The following is a 17,465-nucleotide window of genomic DNA, read 5'->3' on the forward strand; positions in this document are numbered from 1 at the left end:
TCCTCTGGAAGCCCTGCTTTCCTTGGGAAGTCTTCAGCCCCTTCGAGAGGTGTTTATGCATGTTAAGGGAGTTTGTCAGAAAATGCAAGGTCTTGGGAGTCAACTCCCATCACTGTTGATCTTATATTCTGGCTTTTCACTGGACCAGGTTGAAGAGAATTAAGGGAAAGTGGGAAAGTTTCTGCGAGATTATGCAGCGTGGTCCCTCCTAGGGGCTCAAGAGCTTGGGTGTGAATCCGTCCCTGGCAGAGTAAGGAGCTGATGCAGCTTTCCCCGAGCTGCGGGCCAGCAACTGCCCCTTTGCATAGAATGGTTCTTCCTCTGTCATCGGTGTCTGTCCTTCCCCTGTGTCTGCTCTGAGTGGCGTGAGATCGGTTCTGTTGCCTTTGGGTTGAGCTACAGCAGAATTTGCTGCTCTGATCTTCAGCACGGCAGTTGCACTTTGTCTTTTGGGAGCTCCTTGTGTCTGGATGCAAGCCCAAGGACACGCTGGGTGCCTGCATCAGAGCAAATCTCACAAGTGGCCCTCTTAAAGCCTTGGCTAGAGTCCCAACCCGGAGCCACCTTCAACTTACGGAAACAGTTTAGACACGTTTCGTGTCCTGTTTGCCTCCATGGCGCTGTGTGTGGGTGTTTCAGCTTTCTTCCCACTGGTTTGCTCTGAGTTAGTAGTGAAGTGCCATCGGTCGGAGGAGGCATCTCCTTTGGGGTGTACAAGTGAAGCCTCGGGGGCACAGGAGGCACACCACACCACCATCTCCAGGTGAAAACGTTGCCCTTCCTCACTCGTTTTGATCCAACACGCTTGAAAAAAACCCACACTAGTGCCAGGCTGCGGGTTCTCTAGCGATGCCACCGCCAGACTGTCCCAAGGACACATCGGCGTTGCTGCAGGTACAGGTTCGCAGTCCTGGAAGGCCAGACCAGAGAAGAGAGGGTTCCTGGAGGTTTAACCTCAGGGCAGCAGTAACTGGCAGGGCTTCGATGCCAGAAGCCAGGCCGAGGGGAGCACTTCCTGCTTCCTTGGCTCCCTTCTCCTACATAAAATAGCAGGAAAATAAAATCATTCTGTCTGGCCTTCAGAAGGATCGCTGGTTCTGAAAGGTGTAGGAAAAAAATAGGTTCCCCAAGTAGGAGGGCAAGAGGGGAAAGGAGCCGGTGGTGTAGGACAGGATCAGCGGTCAGCACAAGGCCTGGTGGCAGTGGAAGGCGATTTTACAACAGCTTGGTTTTACTCGTGCAATTCTCCCAGACTTTGTGTGCCCTCTCACAAGCACGCCACATGCGCGGTGTGTTCACGTCTGCCTTGGGTCACTTTGGGGCAGCAAGGAGAATGAAGGATGTTTGGACGGGCCTTTTATACCCCTTGGGAGTCACTGATTATAATGGGATAATCCTGTTGATTCCGGATCTTGCCTGATCCTCCACAAACCCCAGTTTTGCAGTCTTTGTTTCCTCGCTGGAGGGGAAACAAAGAGCGCTTTTCCAGGAAGAAAACCATCCTGAAGAGTCTCTTTTTTTTCTATTTTTATTCAGAACACCTCTCAACAAGGCTGCAAGCTGCTGAGCTGAATTAAGGATGGCGGCTTACTCAGCGCCCTGCATTACAGCACCCATCACAGCGCAGGTCTAAGGTCGTGACTCTCCATTTGCCACGTGAATGCTCTGACAGAACAACCACCATACAGCCTGCACTATCAGTATTTATCCCTACCCTGTGATCTCTTCAATCCCTTCTCTCTCTCTGCTGTCAAGGCACCCTGTACCTCTCCCTTCATTCCTCAGGGGCTGTCAGGGAGGAGCTGATCGTCTTCTTCAGCCAAAAGCTTGGAGCTGCGTTAGTTAAGAGAGGGTTAATTGGAGGGAACAGTGTTGTTGTTAGCAAACAAGGCAGGAGGTGAAATGCTCCCGCCTGAGCTGTTTGTGTATCAGAAGATGCAAAAATAGAGAAAATCCGTAGTGGTGGTAAAGAAGAAACATAAAGGATTTGCTTCCTGCCAAGTCAAGCTGATACAACCTGTTCTTTCCAGATCAGGCTGTTTACATTCTTTTTTTTTTCACAAACCACTGACCATAAGAGTTTGAAATGCAGGCTTTACACATGAATGGTTCTTTTGGGGAAGTGGAACTTTCCATACTGTTTGTTTGTTTTTTTGTTTTTTTTTTTTTCAGCTATGTATGGGGAGAGTGCTAGGGAGGGAGCCAGGGCTGGCAGGCAACCCGGGGCTGTGCAGTGGCCAGAGGAATCCCAGCAGTCACATTTAGCCTTCTTCTTTACATACCGAGATCCACAAACTCAGTGTTACAATCACTGTCTCAGATGAACAACAAAGCAATTACCTGGAGGGAATGGAACCCATTTTCTGTGTTAATTCATTGCCATTATTATCCTGCTGTTCAAAGTTCTCAATGATGCTCTCAAATACTGGTTTACTTAGTATATAGGAGAAAGAGAGAGATGTGCACATATGTGTGCATGTATTTTTTGATAAAGAATCATTGTGGTAGAATTTTTTTGTCCACAATACTTTTTTTTTTTTTTTTTTTCTAGGACAGACAAATATTGGAAGGATGAGAAGTGTCTACGGCTGCTCAACGCCTTGAAGCAGCAGTCTTCTGGCATGGTGAGAAAGGACTTGACTCTCCTAACCGAGCGTGCCATTTGGAGCTGTTCATCCTGCCCCAGAGAATTCTGTGTCACCTGCATGACCTTCACTGCTTCCAGTCTTGGAGCAAGCCAGCGCTGAGCTACGTCAAATATATCTTTATGACACCATATTTTATGTATAACCAAACCTGAATAGGTGGGACATTTCTTGTACAACACCCAAGGAATAATGCTATGAATTACCCTAGAAATTCTTCGGAAAACAACACACTGGTTCACATTCTACCATGGAACTCAAGGAAAGAAATCTACACCTGCTAATCTCTGAATCTGAATAAGCACTGTGGGACTGGCCTGAAGAAGGTGGGATTTAAAAAGAAGTGCAGTAAGTTTGAATTTAGCAGCTCTCATGAGGAATACCAGAACACTGAGTACGTGCCTGCTGGTGGGACGGGTTGGTGCCACCACCTGAAAAGGTGGCACCATGCGTGCGGAGGGAAAGGGGACTGTGTCATAAGGTGCATAGGAGTGGCACGGCCATAAATCCCCCACTCTGATTACTGCCAAATTCCAGCCTGGAAGATGTACTGCAATGTTTTATTGCCCACATTGGGCATCCATTAACTACTGCCCATGAGCAGCAATTCCTCTGCTGAGCGTGGGTTCTGGGAGGTTGCAGCAGTGTGTGTATGTGGAGAGAATTGGGGACTGGGATCAGGCAGCCTTCATTGCTGATGTACTGTGCAGTGGAGCTTCTGCTGTCCCCCACCAAGCTCCTGCTCCTGCTTTTTCTCCTCCCTTGCCTTTCTGAGGAGACCCTTGGTGCAAGGAGATGATGCCAGGACAGGCAGCAAGAATGCAGCAAATGGAAGAATTGCAGTGGCATGAGGCGTCACGAGGCCTCTTCTTCCATGAGTTGTTCTGCAGTTGTCCCCATGCGGGTGAGCAGAAGCAGCTGGAGATAGCTCCTCTCTGAGCTTGTACACACTGTGCCTTCCCCCAGCATAACCCCAAGGTGGGGGTTGGGGAAACTGCCCCCACCTCCACACCTGCAGGACAAATCCTGCTCTCCCTGGGCAAACTTCATCAAGAAACCCAGTTTCCGAAGTGTTGCAGTACAGGAGCCTTGGTGGACTTTCAAATTCACGTGTAAAGCAAGCTGTAGCGGTCATTAATAACACCAGAAAGTCACTTTGTAGATGAACCATCAAATACAGCGCAGCTGGTGTAGGTGCAAAAGTGTGGTGTTTTAATTAATTAATTAATTTACTTATTTATTTTCTCCCAGGACTTAGATACAGCAAAGGACCTAAGCTCTTACCTTCAGTTACTGTAACCGGGTTTTCACTGGGAAAGACTTTGAGCCTAAATGGTTTGCTTCTTGGGCCTTTATGGCGGGAGTGCTTCTTAAAACAAAGGGGGATTTCCGATAGCCTAATACCATTCCTGTTTTGCTGTTGTCCCTAATTTCCTGCTGCCAGACATGTCTGACAGAGAAGTCTGGACCTGAATCTGCAGGCAAGAACCAGAGGAAAGACATCTCAGGCACTGAGCGCCGCAGCAGGAGGTGTGGCAGCACCAGACACACTGTAGGGGCTGCAGAAAGTGTAAGGGACCCGTAATGCCCTCCTCCAGCCCTCAGCCCAGCATCCCGCCCGGATCAGCCCTGTGCCTCCCTCCTGCAGCCAGGCACAGCGTTTGTGTGCATGTTTGTCTTCCCCCATCTGTACCCTTGTTCTTGAGGGAAGAGGGATCCCTGCTAAGGAACCTGCTAAATCCTCACTTCCCTACAAAACTGCTGCGGACCCTGTCTCCTAAGGCAGCCCTGGAAAAAGCATCGGTGCCTGCATAAATGTGATGCCGTGCCAGAACTGTTCATGGCTTGTTAACTAACTTCCACCCACCCCTGGAAACACCTAGCCACTCCCTTTGTCCTCACCTGTCCTAGCCACTTATAGCAGTGATAGGACGATAGATATAGAGACACACCAAATCCATCAGACACCGCAAACAAAAGGAGTTTTGGAACTGATTTGCAAAGGAGATACTTTCTAGCTCACAGCAGCGAGGCAGCATGAAAACCCTTAGGTGCACTTCAAGGTAAGGGGAGAGGGATGTGAACATTATGGGTGCAGAATTAAAACATGATTTGTAGAAAGGTCTGATTCAGTTAATCTGTGTGATTAATAACCTATAGTTAGTTACAGTTTGCTCCAGGGTGAGGTTTGTTTCAGTGTGTGTGTCCTCCTGTATCCCAAGTCTTTTAATTTGAAAGAACCTTGTTATGTTGACACAAATCCGTAGAGATGTTGTTTTCAGCTTAATGCAAATAATCAAAAATGTCCTACCTTAAAGCATCCGTAGCAGCACACTCAAGTGCTGCCTTTGTCAAAAGGACAAACTCTTTGGCTTAGAAGAATTTGTGTTTTAGTGGTAGCTCTGAAGCGGGTCCTCAAAGGGATCCCAGGCTGGTTTCATACCCCGCGTGCTTTGGTGATTTCTGTGCAACTCTCAGATTTGAACTCCTGAACTTTTGCCTTGGGGAAGACTGTATTAATGGAGCGGAAAAGCAGGTAGTGCGTTGGTAACAAGGGGTGCTCTCAATGAATCCTGCGTCTTGTGGCTGCGTTGGACTTCACTCCCCCCAGGCGAAATGCCTCCTGGCTGCGTGCTAGGAAGGAATAAAACCCCGCAGCCACGAGTCTGTGCATCCTGCCCTGTATGCTCCTGTTCATCCGGATGACAGCTGTGAAATACCTCTGCTTATGGTTTTAACTGTTCATCCAAAAGGTCAGCTGTCTTCTGTAATGCTAGGCACTCACACTGTTCACCTTCAGCAAACAGAGCAGAACAGCTCTGAAACAAGCGGGACCTGTCTTTCCTGAAGGCAATAAAAGACGGCAGATATTTTAGCCAACATTGTGCATGGTGTCTCTTGGCATTTGGTTTTAGATATGACTTGGTCAGAGAGTTGTGACGAATGATAACCTTTATGGCACATGTTGCGGCTGACTTATTTTCAGGATGTTTAAGCATACATTGATTCATTTACCTATCCAAAGACTAATCAAAGTACAACTGCCTTCTGTGTTGGGTATGCTGCCTGAGCAAACAAGTTCCTTACTGCACGCGTTCAGTTCTGCAGGAAAGAGGCAGAAGAAAGCCATAGCCAGACTGCCTTAGGAAAGGCCTCCAAGCAGGCAGGAAACACTTTCTGGAACACCATTACACCAGCATCAGCTTCACTTTAACTGAAAGGCCGAGAAAATGAGCAGGGGGTGCATTCAAGAGACAAGAGCCTGCTTGCCTCTCTGCATTTCTTCCCTAGTCTCAGCTCTACTTGTATATGTAGACTGATCAAAGGAAAGGGGTTGTCTCACACCGGGTGAGACAAAAAAAGTGAAGAAATACAGATGGAAAGCTGCCCCTCTCTATGTCCTGAAACTTTTTCTTTCATCAAGGGCAACAAGAAAGGCTTCTATAGCACAGAATTCCATTGACAAAATGGGAGAAGCTTGAAGTGAATAAACTCTAAATGAACAAACTCTAAGGCCTCAGAAACCCAAAAGAAGTAGGTTATGTGGGTGAAAATTAGGGAATGAGAGTAAAAAAATGTGATTTCTTGTTGTCCTGCCTCAAACCCCAGAGCTGCTGATGCAGCTGATGGCTGGCACCATAAAGAAATTATGGTCCCAGGGACAGAAGGCCCAAGGACAGCATGCAAAGCTTTGTGGTTCACATTTGGGGAGGGATTGTCTTCTAAGAGATAATATTCACATAAATTCTACTCTCTTTCCAGGTATACCAAATGTTTTATCTTCTTCAACTTCTTTGTGGGAATCACCCTTTTTGGATTCTTCTATACAACTAGTAAAAATCTGTAAGTCTAGAAGGAGCAAGAACAACTAGTTGCTTGACTTCACTTCTACAGGGCAGAAAGGATCTGACCTGTGGCACATGATTTAGCTTTCTCAACCTAAGGTAATGCTGCAAGGGCAGCAGCCCAAAATCGGGCCCTAGATCCAGATTTGGGCACGCAAGTGATCAAATGAGCCAAAATGCAGCTCTTTAGGGCAAAAACAAATAACAAACTGAAAGGGGATCAAGCTGAAGTATTTGGGCCCTGCTTGGCAAGTGAGGAACTGGAGAAACAGAAAACTGTCCAACATCCATGCCTAAGGGATGGGGCTTGTTTGGGTTGGTGCCTCGCTCCAGCTGCTGGTGTGGGGTCAGGAAAACCTGCTTGCATTTGGCTTCTGAAACTTTACTGCCATGGGAGAAAAAGAGATGGTTAGCTGAGCTTTGCCAGGTCTAAGAGATGGGGTACGGCACCAGAGAGGCTGTTTTCCCCATGCGTTACCTTCCTGCAGATTCTGGAGGAGCTCCGCAGAGTTGCTGATGACTCCCAGACCGTGTCACGCCAGAACCAACGTCATGTTCCTGAAGACCCACAAGACTGCCAGCAGCACCGTCCTGAACATCCTGTTTCGGTTCACAGAGAAGCATAACCTCACCATCGCCCTCCCAGCTGACCAGCGCTTCCACCTGGGTTACCCGGAGAGATTCAACACCAGCTTTGTGGAGAAACTTCAAAACAAAACGCAAAACTACAACATCATGGGCAACCACCTGCGGTTTAACCCCTCAGAGGTAAGAGCCATGGCACCTGTGGAGGTACGTGGTTGAACAAACAGGGCCTCTGGACTAACAGCCCTTCTTCTTCCTCCCCACAAACAGGTGCATAAGGTGATGGCAGGGGACACCTTCTACTTCTCCATCCTGAGGAACCCCATTTTTCTGCTGGAATCTTCCTACGTCTACTACAAGAACATGGTCCCTGCCTTCATTAGATCCAAGGACGTGAATGAGTACCTGGCATCACCCTTGAAATATTACCGTGAGGAGGATTACAAGAAAAACATCTACGCCAAGAATATCATGTGGTTTGACTTTGGCTATGATAACAATGCAGAGGACAACGAAAACTACACCCAGGAGGTCTTAAAGGACATTGAACAGAACTTCCACCTGATCTTGATAGCAGACTACTTTGATGAGTCCATGATCCTCCTGAAGCACACTTTGTGCTGGGATCTAGATGATGTGATCTACTTTAAGCTCAATTCCAGAAGCAAAGACACTGTCCAGACCCTGACTGCAGAAAGCAGGGAGAGGATAAAGACGTGGTGCTCGCTCGACTGGAACCTCTACCTGCACTTCAACCAGAGCTTCTGGAGGAGAATTGAGGAGACCATAGGACTCGAGGAGCTGGAGAAAGAGGTAAATCACCTGCGGATGAGACAGAAGGAGCTCATGGAGACCTGCCTCTTGGGCCAAGAGGCTGTGGTGAAGACTCGCATCAAGGACAAAACTTTCTTGCCTTTTCAGTCGGGGGATGCAAATATCCTCGGGTACAACATCAGACCAGATTTAAGCAACAAGACTCTGAAAAACTGCCAGAAAATTATTACGCCAGAACTCCAGTACATGTCCTATCTTTACTCCCGTCAGCACCCACACAAGAAGAGGAAGCCATTAAACCTTGCCTTACCGTGGAACAGTTCCCTGGAGAAGACACAGGTCCCACGACAAAACTAGAGCGTGTGCCAGCTCCTGCAGCATCCCACTGCTATGGCCCTTTGCATCGCTGGGGTTTGGCGATGAGACTCTTGGACACAAGGGGGAGACTGGGGAGTGGGGGTCATTTGAGAGCTACCTCCACTCTCTGGCTTTTATTTTATGGAAAACAAAAGAAAACAAAGCAAAACTTTTATTTATTTACTTTTACCGCCTCTGTCATTAGGTGGGTGCCACCCGTTCCTCTCTTCCCCTCTCGCCGGGGCACTGAGCCCACCACATTCTTGCAGTCCTCCTTCCTAGCTCACCAAGGTTGAGGCAGGTCCCAAAACGCCTCCAGCCAGGGACTCGGCCAGATAATGCTCAGGTCCGTGCCGCTCAGAGGTGTGCTGCTGCTGTCACGCACAGGGGACAGCCCAGTGCTCCATGGAGCTGGCAGGCTTTCAGTCTGCATTAGATTTTCCTTCCTCTTAATCATTAATCAGGGACTTAATAATTTGGTTTGCATTTGACCGTTTTTAATAGCAGTCATTACCTCCAGGCTGGTTACAGCTCACTAGAGCGAGTCTCAATTTTCTGCTTTTAGGAGACAAAAACTGGGGGGAGATAAGGACAAGAGCTCACCAAGGGAATGCGGTACTTGAAGGAGCAGGTGCATAGGAAAGAACTTGGGTCTCCAGGCCAGCAGCATCGACATTTTATCATCAGCAGAGGCTTCATCACATCCCGTTGCTCCTGTGGCCAAACTTCCAGTGCCGATTAGGAAAGGGATCCAGGGAGGCACGGCCACTGCTGGCATCACCACACAATGGGAATCAAACCCTCATGGGACAAACCCTCCTGGGGAGTGACAGTTTTGGTGTCATTGCTGTTAATGATTGCCCTCACTCAGTGGCTGGGCTCAGCGCAGGTTTCTGGAGCCCACCCCCGGTTTCTGCTGCGCCTGCCACCAGCCGTGGGGCAGGATGGCAAAGTTTAACCAGGTTCCTCTCCCTCCTGCACCGTGCAGGTTGGCTGTGAGGGATGTGCCTGGGGAAGGTTTGGGAACAGCAGCAGCAGCCGCTGATAACCAGTGATTTACCCCACACCAGCACGCAAGGCATCGAGCCTCCCGGGTGGTGACGGGGAGATGGCCACCCTGGGGCTGCTTCAGGGGCTTCAGCAGCCACCTGAGGGTGAAGCAGGCAGGAGCGGGCAGAAGGGACCTCATCCCTCACCCCTCATCCCTCGGTGTTCCCTCCCTGCGGCCCTGAGCGCAGCAGATGCACGTTGAGGGGCCCGGGCTCTGCCTGCCTGATAATGGGGCCTTTGTGCTGCTGCTGACTCAGGGCTTTTGGCCGGCCGCTGGCCACGGCGGGAGCCCCGTGACGTATCGGTGGGGGGACAGGAACGGCCGGGGACAGGCTGTACGGGCAGCCGGCGCTGCAGGAGCCAGCATCGCCCAGCGCCTGCCAGGGGATGGAGGCGGCTGCCCCGTGCTGAGCAGGACCGGGTGAGTGCCTGGGCTTTCCCCGTGGGGCGCTGGGCAAAATGCAGGCAAGAGCCCTTCTCGGCAGCCTGGGGTGGGCAGCAGACCCAGCCCTTGCCCTGTGGGAATGCAGCGGAGAAAGGGGAGATGCTGACGGGAGTGGGAGAGGCCATGGAGCTTCCCTGGGCAGAGCCCTCGCTCCAGCAGAACCAGCCCAAGTCCTCGGTGGCTTCATTCATGGCCAGCCAGGGCTCCCACCTGCCAGCGTGGCTCAGCTGTGAAACCTCTAGTGACAGCTCTGGCTTGGAAAGAGGGGAACGAGAACTGGAGAGCAAAACCAGCAGCCGCCGTGCCCAGGGGCAAGGGATCCCATCCCTCAGGTCCAAGGACGTGCAGGGGGACACGCAGGGACAGCTCTGCCCCCTCTGATGCCCTGCCACAGCTCCCACCCTGGCCCTTGCCAGCCTCAGTTTGCCCCACTCCACACGCTGTCCTGCCCAGCACCTTTCCCCAACCCCCCCCCGGGCAGGGGCAGTGCCGCGAGCCCCCTGCCCGCGGCCGGGCCGCCCCTCTCTCTCTCTGCCGCAGGCACCATGGGCTCCCGGCACTTCCCCGCCCGCACCGTGCTCTTCGAGAAGGAGACCACCGGCGTCACGTACCGCGTGCCGGCCCTGCTCTACCTGCCCTGCGTGGCCAAGCTGCTGGCCTTCGCCGAGGAGCGGCTGAGCGCCGACGACGCCCACGCCAACCTGCTGGTGCTGCGCCGCGGCACCGTCTACGGCGGCTACGTGGAGGTGGGAGCGGGGCCGACATGGCGGCGGGGGCTGGATCGGGCCCGGGGTGGGCCGGGGAGGTGGGCTGAGCGCTCTGCCCCGTCCCCGTGCAGTGGGAAGACATGCGGGTGCTCGAGACGGCGACACTGCAGCACCACCGGTCGATGAACCCCTGCCCGCTCTACGACGAGTTCACGGGCACCCTCTTCCTCTTCTTCATCACGGTGCTGGGCAGGACACCCGAAGCCTTCCAGATTGTCACGGGACAGAATGTCACCCGCCTGTGCTGCGTCACCAGTGCCGACCAGGGGCTGAGCTGGAGCAAGGCCACAGACCTGACGCAGCAGGTCATCGGCAGGGCCATCAAAGGTAGTGACACCAGCAGGCAGGGGAAAAAGGGCCGGCTGTGACCGGGCGAGGGTCCGAGGGCTGAGCTGGGGCGAGGGAGAAGAGGAGCCTGAGCAGAGCGGGGAGGAGATGGAGAGAGCAGCCCGGTGGCGGGGGAGCCGGGGGCTGCTCATCACACTCGTCCCCCTGTCCCCAGACTGGGCCACCTTTGCACTGGGCCCCGGGCATGGGATCCAGCTGCGCTCCGGCCGCCTGCTGGTGCCCGCCTACAGCTACCACATTGACTGCAAGGAGTGCTTCGGGCAGCTCTGCAAGACCACCCCTCACTCCTTCGCCTTCTACAGCGATGACCACGGCCGGGGCTGGCGTTTTGGGGAGTTCATCCCCAACCTGCAGACGGGCGAGTGCCAGCTGGTCTCGGTGGACGAGGAGGACGGCTCCAATGTCCTCTACTGCAATGCCCGCAGCCCCCTGGGCTTCCGCGTGCAGGCACTGAGCACCGACGACGGGGCTGTCTTCCACGGGGGGCAGCTGGTCCAGCGGCTGGTTGAGCCCCCCCATGGGTGCCACGGCAGTGTCATCGGCTTCCCCGCGCCTTTTGTGTATGGCCCCCAGCCCCCTGATGTCCCTGGACAAGGCTCGGCTCCGCGGCCGCTCTCCCATTTTCGGGATTTGCTTGCCTTGAGAGCAGCAGGGGATAAGCTCCACGTGGACCCCAAAGCCACCTCCGGCCCCGACACCTTCTTCCAAGCACCAACGTGGGTGCTCTACTCCCACCCCACCAGCCCCATGTCGCGGGTCAACATGGGGGTTCACCTCAGCACCTTCCCCAGGGACGCAGAGAGCTGGACCGAACCCTGGGTCATCTACGAGGGCCCGAGCGCGTATTCGGACCTGGCTTACATGGAGCTGCCCCACAGCCAGGCCCCCGTCTCTGGTGGCCCAGCCATCGCTTTTGCCTGCCTCTACGAGAACGGGAAGCGGTCCCCCTACGAGCAGATCTCCTTCAGCATGTTCACGCTGCACGATGTGCTCCAGAACATCCCCCTGACGGCTGCAGTGCCCTGCAGGAAGCGGAGGCGAAGGAGCTGCTGCGTCTCCTAGAGCCGCCCACCGCATCTCCTGGCCCGCTGGCTGTGGGCACGTGGGGGCTGGCCACCTTCCACGTCTGGTGGCATGCAGGGAGAGCCTGGCACAGCCCTGTGGCAGGGCGAGCTCTGCTGATGTACACCGGGGTGGGATTTGGGGGCTCCTCCAGCCCCCTGGGCTGGACCGTGCTGAGGACTGGTGCTCCTGTCCCAACACAGGATTTTATCTCATTTGTATTGCTATTTTTTAATTATAGAGGTGGTTGGACTCAGAGGCTCATGCCATTGTTACCATGCTATCCCTGCCTTTATCTCTCTGTCTCACTGCCCTTGCACCTCTCCTCCCCCACCCAGAATCCTTCCAAATAAAGGACGGGTCCCTAATGACGTTCTCCCTCCTGCTTCCAGCTTCACATCGGCACAGAGTGGTGGAGGTGGCATTTCAGCAGCCCCTCCGTGCACCCTGCCAGTGAGCAAGCTTCACAGCCAGGTCCTTGGCACTGCAAAAAACCCTTTGATTCACCTGAGGAAAGCAGTTTATTGCTTTCCCGAGACCACTCAGGCAGCCATCAATCTGTGAAACACAAACAGAGCGGCACTAGCAGGGGTGCCGCAGATTGGGGCTGCTGAGGCACAATGCCATGGCCTCTCCTCTCACAGGCACACTTGCTTATGCACCTTCTCTTCTTCCTTTTGAATACTTACTTCCAGCCCTATTTCTCTCATCAAAATCTTAATCTCCTTGTTGTTGTGTGATCCGGCTGACTGCTTTTTCAAGTTACCATGGTCACCGCTACTTTCCTCTCGGCCTGACCAGTTGTGTTGGGTCTGTCCACACCAGTTCATGTGCAAATATGCTCCAAGAAGAGGCACTTGCTGTTCCTGCAGCCCCTGTGCTCTGCCCCTGCGTCGGGCAGGGATGAGGACATGCTGAAGGCGGTGACGCTCGCTGTGAGCGCAGCCAAGCCCCAGGGGCCATGGGGACTGGGCTCTGCACCACTGGGCTGGTCAGGATGAGCAGCTGCTCCGTCGTCCCATTTCCAGCGAGGTTCTAAATGAGGTCCCTCCTCCAGGAGCCCCCCATCCCTCCTGTGCCTGCTCCCATACCTCGATGTTCGGGATCCGCTTCTCCTCCTCTGTCCCTAGGCCAGCCTCCAGCCGCCAGCACCTGCGGTGAGCCCCGTGCACACCAGCACAGCTCCAGCGCTCAGTCCAGGGGTGTGGGGCGGCCCTGCTTCCCCTCGCAGAAGCCACAGAGGCAGCCAACACAGCCATTGAGGATCTGGACCGAGGCCAGCACCATCTCGGTGGCACTGACGAGCAGCAGGAGGGAGAAGAAGGTGACATTCCAGGCCACGATGCCCACCGGCTCCAGGCAGGTGTCCCAGGTGTCCGGCTTGTACAGGAAATAATCTGCCGATGCCAACACCCTGTGCCATGGGGGGGGAAAGAGGATGAGCCACGAGCTGAAACGCCACTTTCATTTCACCGCCTGCATTATGAGGGCCCTGTACCTGTTGTCTGACACCTCGCCACCAGTGTCCAAGAAAGGGTATCCCCAGGTGGGGTCGCGGCCGTGCTCAGAGGCGTTGTAGAGGCAGAGGGGGCCGTTGGTCAGGCCCACCCCAGACAGGATGAAGCAGACAGTGGAGCCCAGGAGTGCCAGCTTGGAGAGGACGGCAGAGAGAAAGGCCTGCGGGGAGCACAGGGCTTGGGGCTGGGTAGAATTTGGGAGCCCACACAAAGCCCTGTCCTCCAGGGAGGGGTCACCGCGCAGTGCCCCACCACATGCCCACGGGAGAGGGGACACCCCACCACGTCCCACCCACCCCGCGCTGCTTGGGGGCCTCAATTTAAGCCCTGCCTTACATTGCGACGGGTGCCGCAGTCGGAGCAGCCGGCGCATCGCCACCCCACCGCTGTGATGTGGGTCGCCACCAGCAGCACCTGAGGGACGGAGGAGATGGTTTGGGGGAGAAACAAACACACGTGAGGGATGGAGGAGGCTGTGCAAAACACAATACTCACGGTGATGCCTCCTCCCCAGATGCCCGGCATGACCTTGGCCTGCTTGGTGATGTGCCCGTCTGCCAGGTACTTCCACTCCCCGCCAGGGAAGAGCAGGAGGATGTTGGCTATCACCGAGAGCGTTCCCAGTACCAGCAGGCAGGGGCCCACGATGCGGCTGCACCTCCCCACGCACATGGCCTGCCTGCACAGGGATGGGGAGGAGGAGGAGGAGAGGACAAGGCTGCCTTCAGCCCCACCGCCACACCCCGCACTGCCGCCCCCCACCTCACAGGGAGCTTCCAATGGAAATGCCATTTCCCCGCGCTGCAGCCGTGGGGTGTTTTACATGGGGCACAACTGCACGTGCAAGCTGCAGGTAAGAGTGAAGACAAACAAAAAACAAACAAACAAACAAAGAAAAGAAATATCCCCATGCTCATCAGCCACCAGGATGTGTCTACGCAAAAGCTTTTAAAATAACAAAAAGATCGCAGCAACAAGACCAGGTGATTAATTACTTATTCAAACTAAACTCAATATTAATACCAATCTACTGCGGTCAAGAAATTTTCTTGAATTTTTCTTGACAGCTCGGGCTGCACTCCCAGTGCATGGCAGCCCCATAGGCCCTGCACTTGCTGTCCCCCCAGCACTCCCCTTGAGCCAGAAGTGGGTTGGCATTAGCTATTTCCTTCTTCCTCGTGTACTAAAGGGGAACACACACACCCCAACGGGGGAAGAAGGTAAAAGCAAAAGTGCAGCAGATGCAAGCTCTGTTAGCGTGTTTGCAAGAAAGACACCCTCCCTGCTAGCATGCCTCCATGGAGGAAAGGAAAGGGATTCAAGGAAAGCACTGGGAACCTGTCCTCCTCTCCTCCTGGCCTACCTGGCAGCAACGCTGGGAGAAGTCAGCAGTGTGAGCCAGCAGCATCCCCCTGGGAGGAGCTCTGTCCTGAGAGAAGATACGGAGGCAGCACCCATGGGTGCTATTTATCTTGTCCCAGCACACTCTGCACATCCTCCTCTTCCACCCTGAGGTCCACCCACCGCATCATGCGCCGTACCTCTCCCACACAAGCAGTGGCTCAAAAGGAAGAATGACTCTTCCTTGCGAATGAGGCAGCCCCTGCCAGCTGATTTCCTTCCCTAAGAAGGACAGCTCTTGGGGAGCGACACCAGAAAGCAAATGAGCACGGAGAGCCAGGCAGAAGGAGCAGCACAATCCCCTTGCCATGGGGAGAACCACCGACCCAGCAACCTGCAAGAAAATACAAGCAATCTGTGCTCTCCAGCACCCTGCTCTGGTGGCCAAAGAGCTGATACAAGTCCAGTGGGGAGAGCAAATCCTGTACGTGCTCTTCAGCTGGTGAAGAAACCTCACTAACGTTTCGCCCAGAACAGGTGTGGTGTGCTCTAAGGGCCGTCTCAGACCACGTTGCAGGGTTACAGTGGATGTGCAACGCAACGGTGCCTCGCTGCTTGTGGGGACTCATTCTTATGTAAGATGGTGTCTGATCCTTTGTCACACTGACGCGGTGTGTCAGAGACAGCAGCAGATGTGGCTTTAGCTGACGAAGGGTTTCAGAGTGGAAGAGAGCTCCCAAGGCACTGGCCAGTGCAGTTACTGAAAAAACGGCTTGAAGGATGAAAAGACACGTCCACCAGGGCCACATTCAACCTGTGGAAACTGAAACTGCAGCATGATCTCGCCACCAAAAACCTTCACTAGAAGCTGTAATGCTGCCACAGACAGCTCTGGTAAGATCAGTTTTTCCAGGATGCCACCAACATCCTGGCTGCACAGCACTTCCCACCTTCTTTCCAAAAACCTGGCTCTCCAGCCATGTCTCCAACTCAATGCCTCCCAAGGAGCAGGGGAAGGCTTTCAGTGGTGGGGCGTCACGGCCTCGCCCACACCTTCCACTCCTCAGAAATGGCACCGGGCATCAGCCAAGGGGATGCCCAGGCCCAGCCCACGTGTTATAGGGATCATAGAATATCCCAAGCTGGAAGGGACCCGCTGGCTGGAGCCTTGATCTGCCACATGGCGGCTGCTGGGCCCACACGGCCCGTTCAGGCGTCAGGCCCCGGGCTGCGGAGGACAGCAGCACCTGAACCAGGAGGGACTGGTGCCAGACCAGAAGATGCTCTGGAGTGGGATTCTGCAAAAACAAATCTCCCTCTCCTCTGCAACCCACTCCAAATGCAATCCTTCTGCTACCACAAGTCCATGGCCTCCACCAAGAGCTTCTTCCATCACGTTTCCCCTCGCTTCACCCGCTGAGCTTTGTATGTAGGTGCTGGAAGGTTCAGGTTTGCCTCTTCTCATTTTCACACGCAGGATGAAAAAGGCTTTCATTCTAATGAAATATAAATGAATATATGAATGAATATAGTCACTTCTCAGCTGTTCCCATCTCCTGCCTGTTGCTTTCTTGCTGCTTTCCTCCAGGTGTTGAGCATACACCATTTACACCATTACGTATATATCACATGTCTTGGTGACAGCATTTAGATAGGAAGGTTATTTCTTGATATTTTAATTACTGCAAGTGACCAACATTCAGAAGTGCTATCTGAGCTGGTCATGTTGGTAGTTAATGGGCAGTGGGGAAGATCACACTCGTGGGCCCTCAGAGGAGGCCTGACCATGGCAGCTCCAAGACATGAAAAGGGACTGGGAGAAAAAAACTTCTGTGTCCTAGGGCGGCAGGCAGGGAGGCCACAGCGCAAAAGCAGAGCAATTTTCTGGCAGAGGAGTCGCAGACAGCACAAGCAAAGAGGAGAATTGCTTGTAGGTTATATAGGCAGAAGGAAGAACCTTCTCAAAGCAGCGTTTGGAGAAAGCTTACACTCCTCGTGGGGTTATCAGGGGGACCTGAGGCACATCAGCTGCTTGGGATGTGAACTTCCCCGTCTGCAACAGCCACAGGTCCTCCTCTAACACAGTAGACAAAATAGGAACCAGAGGGCAACCTGTAGCCACCTTACAGTATATCACCCTACATGCTCTGCTTAGGGTAGCGTGTTGGCCAACACATTTCGAAATGGCTTTTTCTGCTTTCAAATCAGCTAGGATATGAATACTGAGAATACAGAACCTGCCCTAATAGGGCAGAAACGGATAATGGAGCTCAAGCTTTGAGTTCCACATGGAAAAAATGAACAGACAATGCTGGGTTACATCAGACAGTTCCTTTTTTTTTTTGTATGGAAAACTGTCTGGGAGGAGCAGATTATCTGAATAACCTGATAGTTACTCTGAGAGGAAAATCACAGTTTGCACCAGAACGTAAATCCCCGTTTTATTCTTAAATAAGAGGCATTGGTCTCTAAAAGCAGTCAGCAGTAAAGAGTAGCCAGTCTCGTGTAGGATAGCTGACAGCAGAGAATAATCCAGTTTCTCCTTTCTCTACTTTTTACACAGACTGAGGGGAAGCATCTTTCACACCACTGGAATAAAATGTGTTGCAACCTCATCTTGTGCCCTTTTCTACGTCATGGCAATCTGAGCTTCCTATGTTGCCACACATATGATCAGGTCAATCACGTCCCACAGAAAGCCCCATGCCATTCAGCATGAAACGTCAGAC

General features: G+C 53.2%; 3 protein-coding genes across 3 annotated transcripts; 2 read left to right on the forward strand and 1 right to left on the reverse strand.

Moving 5' to 3' along the window:
- Nucleotides 1-3,897: 3,897 nt before the first annotated feature.
- GAL3ST2 (galactose-3-O-sulfotransferase 2) lies at nucleotides 3,898-8,389 on the forward strand. Its single transcript, XM_068692663.1, has 4 exons — nucleotides 3,898-4,708; nucleotides 6,408-6,488; nucleotides 6,979-7,258; nucleotides 7,346-8,389. The coding sequence occupies exons 1-4, from the start codon at nucleotides 4,683-4,685 to the stop codon at nucleotides 8,204-8,206; spliced, it is 1,248 nt and encodes a 415-aa protein (XP_068548764.1). The 5' UTR covers nucleotides 3,898-4,682; the 3' UTR covers nucleotides 8,207-8,389.
- An 820-nt stretch (nucleotides 8,390-9,209) lies between these two features.
- On the forward strand, nucleotides 9,210-11,878 carry NEU4 (neuraminidase 4). The gene is made up of 4 exons (XM_068692662.1): nucleotides 9,210-9,677; nucleotides 10,242-10,447; nucleotides 10,540-10,795; nucleotides 10,971-11,878. The coding sequence occupies exons 2-4, from the start codon at nucleotides 10,247-10,249 to the stop codon at nucleotides 11,876-11,878; spliced, it is 1,365 nt and encodes a 454-aa protein (XP_068548763.1). The 5' UTR covers nucleotides 9,210-9,677; nucleotides 10,242-10,246.
- Nucleotides 11,614-16,239, reverse strand: TM4SF19 (transmembrane 4 L six family member 19). Its single transcript, XM_068692664.1, has 5 exons — nucleotides 14,759-16,239; nucleotides 13,891-14,074; nucleotides 13,732-13,809; nucleotides 13,377-13,555; nucleotides 11,614-13,292 (listed from the first exon to the last, which is right to left on the reverse strand). Exons 1-5 carry the CDS (start codon nucleotides 14,851-14,853, stop codon nucleotides 13,070-13,072), a joined length of 759 nt encoding a protein of 252 aa, XP_068548765.1. The 5' UTR covers nucleotides 14,854-16,239; the 3' UTR covers nucleotides 11,614-13,069.
- Between the last annotated feature and the right edge of the window lie 1,226 nt (nucleotides 16,240-17,465).

The sequence above is a fragment of the Anas acuta genome, chromosome 9 (genome assembly GCF_963932015.1).
Source record: "Anas acuta chromosome 9, bAnaAcu1.1, whole genome shotgun sequence".
In the NCBI taxonomy this organism is placed as follows: Eukaryota; Metazoa; Chordata; class Aves; order Anseriformes; family Anatidae; genus Anas; species Anas acuta.